Source organism: Ixodes scapularis, unplaced genomic scaffold (assembly GCF_016920785.2).
Source record: "Ixodes scapularis isolate PalLabHiFi unplaced genomic scaffold, ASM1692078v2 PGA_scaffold1__304_contigs__length_218370807, whole genome shotgun sequence".
In the NCBI taxonomy this organism is placed as follows: Eukaryota; Metazoa; Arthropoda; class Arachnida; order Ixodida; family Ixodidae; genus Ixodes; species Ixodes scapularis.
In genome coordinates, this window is record NW_024609846.1 from 9,410,619 (window position 1) to 9,421,622 (window position 11,004).

The window sequence follows — 11,004 nt, forward strand, 5'->3', positions numbered from 1 at the left end:
ATCACCTCTCATTTTCGTGCTTTGACCAGAGGACACTCGGCGCCAATAACATGTTTCATCTTGTTGGTTAACGACAGACCTTGCCACGTCAAACGACGTGACTGATAAAATCAAATTGCTATTTGATAAATAAATAATGTGGGACATCCTCAAAAGAGGACGCAGCAATCAGCGCCCGCTGAGACGGCCGTTATGGCAATACACTTTGTCATGAGATTTACACAAGGTTGTCGATAACTCGATGGGATTCTGCAGTCAAATTTTCTCTTAAAAAAAACAATTTCGATGCCATTGGCTTGCAACACACGTTCAGCAGAGAGTGTGAACTTTTTATGCTTCTCTGAACGTGTCACTGAATTTTAAACTAGCTCGAGCTGCTCCGGAAAAAATGAGCGTTTTTGTGGTCAACACTAACAACAGCGGAGGCTCGGACGCCACGTAATGCCAAGGAAGTGCCTTCCCCCTTCTGATTACCCGGGTGAGCAGTGCGAGTGCTATGACATGGTTCATCGTTGCTGTGTTAGGCCTACTAGTTGTTTAACATGAATGGGGGGCGATGTTTGTTGTGCGGTTATTATTTTTCACCCTTTTGCGTGAGGTCTACAGCGGCGAATAAAATCAATAGCCGTAGTGTATTGGGAGTACTGGATTTGCTCGGAGGGGTACACTCCCACCTGTACAGCGAGCAATGCGGGGAATAACGCTACGACCTCAGATTGAGGCTTGGAGGGGAATATACGTTTAATACATTTCAAAAACTTAGAGTGTTTCTAACGGCGAGGTGCTGCACAGTGTCTTCTGGATACTAGATAACCACTATGTTTCGGTACCAACCGGCACCTGCTATTTATGACATCTCGTCACGACCGAATGCACTCCTTGAATTTTGGATTCTGGAACTTTTCACAAATTTAAGATACCGTAAAGTTGCCGAGAATGAAGGTCGGTTTGGACGCATTTTTACTGCTTCCAGGCATGATAAATTGTGTATAGAGACGGGTATGATTGCTCTCATCTTACAACATGAATTTTTTAATTGCATTTTATTTACCATCGCAATGGGGATGGAGGAGGGTTACGTCCCCCTGACGAACAAAATTTGTAGAAAAAAAAAACACAGAAAGGGAAGGACGTTTTCTGAAGGAAATAGCAAGTGCAACACAAAGAATAGCCATGACATCTGAACCTGTCCAGCACTGGTGCCGCATAATCGAAAGTTAGTCATTTCAAGCCTGAAGTGCGTGGACTGTCTTATTGGCCCGTCAAATCAACTAAAAACGAGCCATGACCTCACTGTGTGTGCCCGCCGACACGATAAGAAACGAATCGCGAAAGCAAATCGCTCTTAATGGTTGAGATGTCCGTCCTTGCCCGTCCTTTTTGTTTTTTCTCTCTGTAACAAGTTATCAAAACCAACGCGCTCATGTTCGTCTATAAGGTTCCTCATCTCAACACATATCTCTCACCCAAATTTTAAACTGATTGCAAGAGATATTCCTGTAAGCACACAGACAAGCTGGAATGGAGACTTCGCCGGACAGTTAAAAAGGCAGTCCTCTAAGCCTTTCGGGCAAGCTTTATGGCCACTGGAGGTCAGTGTCTCGACAGGTCGGTTACGAATGTTGCCAAAATTGCGAGCTGCCTTAACAATCATCTTTGCAAAGCTGTGAAAATTCATTGACAGGATTACTAAGATGATCTTTCAATTCGTGAAACTCGCGCAGAGTAGTTTATTTTTATTTATGTGTTTATTTACCGTCAGAGTCAGAGGCGTTACAGAAGGGAGTAGGGTACAAAGGTCAATAAAACAAAACAGCATAGAAGAAAAAGTATTATACACTTGTTATGGCTCTTCATAAGAAATAACTAGCTATGGCAGTTCTAAAACGCGTGCAATCAGTAATTTCGGCGATGGCTCCGCGAAGGTGATTCCAGATTGTTGAGGTGCTGGGAATAAAAGAGTATCTGAAAATGTTTCTAGCGACTAGGTGGAGCCCAAACTGTGTGATGGTGATCGATGCGTGCTGAAACATAATGAGGTGCTGCTAGTAGCCTTTCTTTCAGAATCGGGTTATTATGATAAATCGTATGAAACTGACATAGACCAAACGATTTTACACGCTGCGAAAGGAGAGGTAACGATAAGCATGATTTCAATGCAGTCACACTGTATTTGTAGTGGTCTAAGTTCTGATCGTTGTCGTCTTCTTTCATCACCAGGCTCACTTCACTTTCCCGGGCTTCAGAAGTCATCCCTCCTGGGACGATACTGAAAAAAATTTCCAATTCAGGCAGTCTCCGTAGTCTCGTTAGGGCCCAAGTACCAAATCGTCTTCAATATGCCCTGCTGGGCAGCCGTTTTCACAACGCGGTAAGGCCCAGAAAAACTGGCGCTTGACCCCGGGATTCCTTTTCTGATGAGAACGAGATCATCAACCTTTAGGTTTGGTATTGCGGCGTTGTGTCTTTTGTCAGTTTTGTTTCATGTTGCCCCTGTACTTTTGTTTTGCGGCGTCTGTTTTGGGTATTTCTCTGAGTCGCAATTTCTTTCTTAACCCCAGCTTATGATCGGCCGATAGAAAGGGAACTTTCCCAGTGGCCGCAAAGATCGGTCTACATCCTAGGCACTTCGTGTACCATCTGTTGTGCTGAGACACAGCTGCTTCGAGACAGCACTTCCAGCCTCCTGGAAAATCTGGGTACACTTTCATGTATTGCTTCATGTCCCGAACTGCTCGTTCAGCAGGCCGTTGGCTGCAGGATGGTACGGCCCGGAAAACTTCAGTGAAGTACTCCGCTGTCCTGCCCGTTGTTCTAACTTCTTGCTTCTGAAGGCTGGTCCATTGTCGGATTTTATTACCTTGACGTTATTGAACATTTCTCAGTTGAGCAAAGCTATGACGCTGTTCACATCTTCTCGAGTGGCTACCATTCTTGCGCATTCCTCAATACAAATGAGAAACGCTTGCGTCTGTTTTGCTCCTCTCTTCTTTTTCAACTCTGCGAAGTCCAAGTGGACAACCCCAAATGGTTCCTTTGAGTACTCCGAAGTTGTAATTACGTCTGTAGCTTGCTTGAACTTTGCCTTGTGAAGTTGACATTCGTGACAAGACTGAATGTATTTTCTTGTGTCCTGCTTCATGTTTGGCCAGATGAACCTCTTGGTGAGCTTTTTGTAGGTTCGCCAAAAGCCATCGTGTCCACCGGATTCTGGGCTCATGATACTCTTGTAAAACTAGGAGTCATTGAAGGAGGTGCTTGGAACTTGCCCTCTTCAAAGAATAGATGTTCAGTTCCCTCCCACAGCTTTGCTCGGTTTACAGTTTCCTGACTTCCGTCACATAGAGGAATAAGAAGGCGTGAAAGAGCATCGGCGTCCGTCAGCAGTAAACCAGGGCGGTGTATAATGTCAAACTGGGACTGCTGGAGCTCATTGACCCACCTCGCAAGTCTACCTTTTGGCTGTGTCATTTTAAGAAGGTGAGTCAAGGCTTGGTGGTCTGTGAAAATTTTCGGTCGTACCCTTCCAGGTACGACCGAAAATAATGGACAGCCTTCAGAACTGCCGTTGCCTCTTTTTCTGTGGTCGTGTAATTGAACTTTGATTTGTTGAACATAAAGCTGTGGTAGCCCACAACCCGAAGCTGCTTGTGAGCGGGCTGCTTTGCGTCTCGTTGGTAAAGCACGGCTCTTGTCCCATAATGAGAGGCGTCCGTGTTTAGTTCGAATTGGGGTGTGAAATCTGGTAAAGATAGGATAGTGTCCGAGGACATAGCTTGAACCATATATCGGTGCGCTCTCTCACACTCTCCCGTCCAATCAAATATCACATCCTTCTGTGTGAGCCTAGTGAGGCATTTTGTTTTCAGAGCGTAGTCTTTAATAAATGCTCTGAAGTGACCTGCCAGACCGAGGAACACTCGGAGAGAGTGTACGTCATACGGCTTAACCAGTTGGGAAACCCTTGCCACAGACTCTTCTTTTTGTGCTTTTTGTAGAGCCGTTAAACACTCTGCCGAGGAAAACTACAGGGTGTCACAAAAGAAAATTTACACGGTCTTTTTTACGGCAAAAATAAACTAGGCATCGCCGAACGCTCATTCTCCGCCCAAAGGTAGAGCTAGAGGTCACAACCAGATGCCAAAGTTTCAGCCCGATCCGATAACTTAATCAAAAGTTATAAGTGATTTTCTGATAATGCCAATGGAAAAATGGAGCCCATTTTGGCCCGTTTTCGGTTTCTGGTGCCATAGAGCCCCATGTGTTTGAAAACTCCGTCGGCCGCCATTTTCCCATTGACATTTTTAGAAAATCTTTTATAACTTTGGATTAAGTTATCGGATCGGGCTGAAACTTTGGCATCTGGTTGTGACCTCTAGCGCTACCTTAGGGCGGAGAATGAGCGTTCGGCGATGCCTAGTTTATTTTTGCGGTAAAAAAGACCGTGTAAATTTTCTTTTGTGACACCCTGTATTTGGGTCTGGAAGAACTCGCTCTTCTTGAAATTAACCTTCAGTTTTGCAGAGCTAAGTGCTGAGAACACTTCTGATAAGTGGTGCCGGTGTTCCTCCTCTGTTTTAGAGTAGACAATGATGTCGTCGATGTACACGTTGCAAAAAATTCCCTAGATACGAATTCAGGACCTGGTTCATCATCTTCTGAACCCACGCAGGGGAATTCTTCCAGCCAAATGGGAGGCGGTTATATTCGTACAGGTCAAAGGGTGTCGTGAACGCTGTATACATCTTGGTAAGGGCACCTAACAAAATCCTTTGCACAAGTCAATCCGCGAAAAGCATCGGCAAACTGCTGTTTCATCTATGATGGCTTCAATTCATGGCTTTGGGAAAGGAGTTAGATCAGTCTTTTTGTTCAAAGCACGGCAGTTCGTGCAGAGCCTGAAGGTCCCGTCCTCTTTGGGTGCGATGGTGATAGGTGAGGCAAACGGAGACACCGAAGGCCTGATGATGTCTGCATATAGCATATTTTGCAACTCCTGCTCGAGCCACACCTTCTTCTTTCTGTTCGTGTTATAGGGGTTTTTACGCACCACTGTCTTGTCACTGATGTTGAAGGGCACCGTGAATTCGGGGGTAGCTGGAGGGTAGCTGCCAATGCTGAGCAATTCAGGGTATAACTTAGGAATGTCTTCAGCTGCAGTAATAAGCTTTGGCGGCGGAGTACCTAGAGGATTGCAGGCCAAACATATGCGGTCAGCCGTCTTTTCCAGTGTGACTATATCATCCCAGTAGATGTTCACTTTTAGCCGTTTCATGTCTGGCCGTGAGATTAGGAAGTTATAATCCACACCACCAATTACCAGAGCAACAACTTCAATACTTTGACCCTCGAAGTTAACGGTGACCGTTGTCCATTCCTCATAAAGATTTTTTCCGCATCAGAACTTTGAACTTGAATTGTTTTTCCTAAGTAGGTCTTCAGTACGTCTGTTTTTGTCTTGTTGATGATCTACATAGATGATCGTCTTACGACCATCTATATCAGCGGTGATATGTAAGGGTCTCAAAGATAAGTACTGTCTCATTTGGCATCTTCGGGTGAGACTGACCACCCTCCTTTATTCGTTTTTTTTTTTTTTGTTTTTGTTTCTTGTCCTGAACCTCCCGACTGCTCCTCGGCATCCGTGAAGCGGACCGCCTGGTTCTGGTTAGAGTTGTAACTTGACTGTTCCCACGGACGCCTTTGCTGACGCACATCATTTGGTGTTGTACGCTGCGTTACAGCGTTATGTTGAAGATTTCTATCTATGGCATGGCTGGAGTTTGGTGTCATGGGCGCGACAGCTCGAGGTGGAAAACTTCTGTCGATGGGGTTTCTGGGGATGTTGATGTCTTGCAAGCTCTGAAGCAGGTCTTCGACGGATTTGAGATTTCGAGCTTGTACTTATTTTGGGATTTCACGTGGAATTCCATGAAGCATCAATGAGATTATTGCCGACTCTGGCAGGTGGGGTTCGGCAAGCTGAATGAGCTTTCTCTTCTCAAAAAAACATTCGAGGATCAGACCTGTCTTGTACTTATGGAATAGAGTTTGATCCCATCTATCTACGGGATTCCTCTTGAAACTGTCGAGAAAACTTGCCTTCCAATCACTCCAGCTTGCTTCCGGGTGGTCCACTAGACGAAGTTCAAACCACTTCTTTGCGACGCCCGTCAGAAAAAGGCGCATGTTATTGATGCGGTCCTGCTCTTAGTGCAAGAAGTGCTTCATTAAAGCATACTCATAAAAGTCAGTCCATCTTTCCGGACTCAATAAATATCCGTTCAACATGCCTGGCTTCACTGTTTCAGATCTAGGTTTCTCCTTTTATTTCATGAAGGATATACGATGGCCTGCATCAACTCATTTTGCTGGATTATCTGCTGTTGCTGTAGGTGCATGGCTTTAGCATCATTGCCGTGCTCGAGGTAGATACCGAAGTCTCTTCCGATAATCTCTGACATGGTTGTAGTACCATTTCTTCTAAAACTGACAGTTGCAGGTTTACATTGACGGATCTGGAGCTGAGAAGTTCCGTCGTTGACTTATTTGCCCTCTGTGTGACCAGCTCAATAAACTCTGGTGTACTGATATGTCGAGGAAGATCTGTCGTGGCATCATCTTGAACATTGTGACTCGAAAATACAATTTCTTGAATAGAACTTGGATCTATGTTAAAGGTTACCCAGAGTTTGCTGATCCTGTTGGCTGCGCCAAATTTGTAGTGGTCTACAAACTATTGCCACACTGGGGAAGCTTATCAGACCTGTTTATTCTATCTTACTTCTTCTTTCTTCTCCCCACCAGTTCTGATCGCTGTCGTCTTCTTTCATCACCAGGCTAACTTCAAAAGAGTCTATGAAAATGAAGAAATAGTCAGAGTGCAGGCGAGCTGGTGTAAGTTGAACATGATTGTAAACCTGAGACTGGGGCAGGAAGAGAACACAACAGAAGGTAGTAAAAAAGGCGGCAACGTCTCAAACTCCTTGGAGTTTGAGGTTGCCTCCTCTTTTACTACCTTCTGTTGTGTTCTCTTCCTGCCCCAGTCTCAGGTTTACAATCATGTTCAACTATGAAAATGTTTCGTGCGACTAGGTGGAATACAAACTTTGTGATGGTGATCGATGCACGCTGAAACATAATGAGGTGCTGTTAGTAGCCTTTCTTTCAGAAGCGGGTTGTTACGATAAATCGTATGAAACTGACATAGACGAAAACAATTTATACGCTCAGAAAGTAGAGGTAGCGATAAGCATGATTTTAATGCAGTCACACAATATGTACGATAGCAGTTGATTGAAGAGATTCCTGACCTGGATCCCCAAACGGAGGCAGCATATTCCAATTTAGTGCGAACTACTCTTTTACAAAGTAGTAATTTTAATGAAATGGGCGCAAGATAAAAGTTTATGCGGAGGTAGGCTAGCATGCGATTCGCGTTGTTTACAACCTGGTCGACGCGGAGTTTCCAGGATAGGTTAAAAGACACATGCGCGCCCAGATATTTATACGATACTACGGCTTCAAAGGAGTGCTTATTTAGATGATAAAAGGGCCATTCTATATCACGACGAGAAACACGCATATATTTGCATTGGTTAGTAATTAAGTTTCATGTTTCACAAATCACACCACTCAGAAACGCGGTTAATATCAAACTGGAGAAGATGGACGTCAGAATCACTGTTAATTTCACAATAAATCACACAGCGCCCGGCACAAAGACTCACAGATGAACATATATTTGTTGGCAGGGCATTATTATACATAAGAAACAGGATAGGGCTCAGGACGAAACCTTGGGGAACACCTGAGCCAACTGGAGAAGGCTGAGAACTAGTATTAAGAAGACCCCCCAACACCGGGGACCGAGACGTCGCGAGCACACCAAGAAGCTCAACCCCCAACGACAAAACTGACGCCGGCAACGTGACCGAGACCGGTGACGTCGGCCACTGTGAGGATCCTGCCGGCACCCCAGTGCCATGGGAACCGACCGACGAGTCCTGCGTGCTCTCTGAACACACAAAGCGATTGAGGAGGCTACTCAGAGAACCGGTGTCTGCTGCGGTTTTGAGCAGCTTCACCGCCACTCTTGACGCCGCAATTGAGGCAGTGACGACAGCCGTGAAGCTCCCCTCCGCAACATCTGGAGGGAAGCCTCGCCGTGAAGTCAATCCCAACTGCCCGCAGCAGATCCAGTCCCTGTATCGCCGCAACCGCCGCCGGGCAGTGAGACTCATCGTCGAGGGTCCCTCCACGCAGTTTCCAGTCCCACTGGACGAGCTCCAGGCCCATTTTACCTCCACATGGGCCCCTAGGGAGGTCGACACGGACCTCCTCATGACCCGAGTGCCAGCGGCAGGCGAGATATCTATGGCTGCCTTCACTGACGATGAGGTGGCGACCCGCCTGCGACGCTGCGAGAGTACGGCGCCCGGCGGCGACCACTTGACTTACCAACACTGGCGAACTGTCGATCCCGAGGCCTCCTTCCTTGCGGCGGCATTCAACATCTGCCTACGTCATCGCGGAGTGCCAGACACCTGGAGGGAGTCGAGGACGATCCTCATCTACAAGAAGGGAGATCGGCAAGACCCCGCCAACTGGCGCCCAATCTTCCTCGGTTGCACAGTCGCGAATCTCCACGCCGGATGCTTTGCGGCTCGTCTGCAGCAGTGGCTGTCTGACCACCGCGTCCTGTCACAGTGCCAGAAAGGATTCATGCCACACGACGGAGTGTTTGAACACAACTTCGCGATGCAGGAGCGCTTGGATGTGGCCCGGACGGGCGGTGGAGACCTTTGTGTGGCCTTCCTTGACTATGCTAACGCCTTCGGGTCGGTCGCCCACAATGCAACTATGCAAGTACATTGGGGTCTAAGTTAAGTTGACTCAGCTTGAGGAAAAATAGTTTGTGAGTTTCTTTATCGAATGATTTTGCAAAAATCGAGGAATATGCAGCCTGTTAAAGATCCACGATCAAGGATGGAATGAATATCATGTGTGAAACATAAAAGCTAAGTCTGAAAATGTTTTGCGAAATCCGTGCTGTGCTGTTTAAAGAAAAAATTGGACTGTGAAAAGTTTGCAAGAAATGATATGTTCAATGATTTTACATGCAATGCTGGTGAGTGATATCGGTCGGAAGTTGTTTGAACAATGCTTGTCGCCTGATTTCACCTTCACGACCCTCCAATCCTCAGGTACACAACCTGTATCAAGAGATTGCTCAAACAGTTTAGTCAGGATTATCAAGCTATACATCTTAGTGTTAATTAAAAATTTAGAATTTATGTTATCAGTACCAGAGCATGACGATATCTTAAGATTTTCGATTATACTTGCAATACCGACAGTGTCTGTAAAAATTGGGTCCATCCCTGAAAACTTGAATGATGAAAATAAGGATAGCTTGTATTGGCAGAAAACGCTAAAGCAAACAAAGTGCTAAGTATACTAGCACATTCATTGCTGGGAATTGCTGTGTCGTCAGAATCTCGGAGTGTTATAACGTAATCATCAACTTTGTCAACAACATTCCAAAATTGTTTCGGGTGATTTATAAGCACGTAAGTTTATGTTTGATTAAAGAATGAATCTTTGACTTTTTTAAGTGCAATTTTGTAATCATTTGCTGCAGGGAAGTTGATATCCCAACGGGACTGGGAATTGGATGACTTAGCAGAACGAAACATGTGTTTTTTCTTATTCGACAGCCTTTTCAATGACTGGTTAAACCAAGGTGAATTTCGGTTTGATGGGACCATCCTCAGCGGTATGATTAGGTATCTGTGAAAAAAGTTGCTTTATCTTTAAATAAATTCCAGTTAATATTCAAAGACCTGCCGTTGAATTCTTGTAGATACTCGTCCAGAAAAAAACATAACGCAAGGTTAATTGCGCCAAAGTTAGCCTTCTTAAAATCTCCTATGTATTTATTGTGGCTGTCATTGCCATGAACGGAGATATTTAATGTGAATTGAAGCAAAGCCTGATCACTTAAACCAGGCAAGTGAAATATGGGAGCGACAAGTTCAGGTGAGGTGGTCAACACAAGGTCTAAAACACTCAATGATGTTGGTGTAATTCGGGATGGTTGAGTTACAACTTGCGAGAGATTAAAATCGGCACAGATTTGCAAGAAATTAATACATTCACTAAAATATAAACTAGGATAAGAAGATGCATTCGACCATATAATATTTAAGTAGTTAAAGTCACCTAGCAATATGATTGGCATATTTGGAAATTGTACAATAATATTGTTAATTGCATCATGCAAATCTTCAACAAAAGTAGCACTTAACGACAGTGGTCGATAAGAAACACCTAAGCTAAATCTTTTGTGACACACGCGCTCCACCCATAGAAGTTCTAAATTACTTAGAATTTCTACAGAAGACGAACAAAGGTTATCGGACACGAAAATCAAAGCACCACCACCGCACCTTAGCCCTCTATCATTTCGATAAACATTGAAACGCTTGCCGCATTCAACAAGTCCATTGTTTCCAGTCATCGCGGAAAGCCATGTTTCAGTTGGTACTACCACGTCAGCATAGCACGAGTCACCGACAAAGTTCAATTCGTCACGTTTAGATGAAACACTCCTAATATTAGTGAATAGAAAAAAAGTGTTTACTTATGCTATCGGAAGCCTGTCCACTGCCCCTCACGTTACGTTATCGCGAAGCGCTTGCCTGTATTGATTCGTCTTCATTGTTCGGTCGTTGACTCTGGGGTTGTTGTCCAGAGTGCGTGGCAAGTTCAAACAGGCTGTCATTTACATAGTTGTAACCACAACACTTGCTGTTAATGTAGAGTTTGTTGTATCTCAGATTGAAAATAGAATTTTGCGTTTTGGCAATTCTTTCTAGTTTTCTTCGAGCTTGACGCGTAGAGATAGAGTAATCGTCGCTGCCAGTGAGGCGGTTGCTTTTCAGCTTGACGCTTGAAATCAAAATTTGCTGCTACCTTTTAAAATAAAGGATTTTTACGATA

The 11,004-nt window shown here is 44.8% G+C and overlaps 1 protein-coding gene across 1 annotated transcript in view; it reads right to left on the reverse strand.

Moving 5' to 3' along the window:
• The window catches only part of LOC120842795 (cytochrome P450 2H2), a 98,645-nt gene extending 92,181 nt beyond the window's left edge, over positions 1-6,464 (reverse strand). Inside the window, exon 1 of the mRNA XM_040213974.3 lies at positions 6,348-6,464. Within this exon, the coding sequence (XP_040069908.3) occupies positions 6,348-6,464 (117 nt within the window). The remainder of the gene's footprint in view (positions 1-6,347) is intronic.
• Between the last annotated feature and the right edge of the window lie 4,540 nt (positions 6,465-11,004).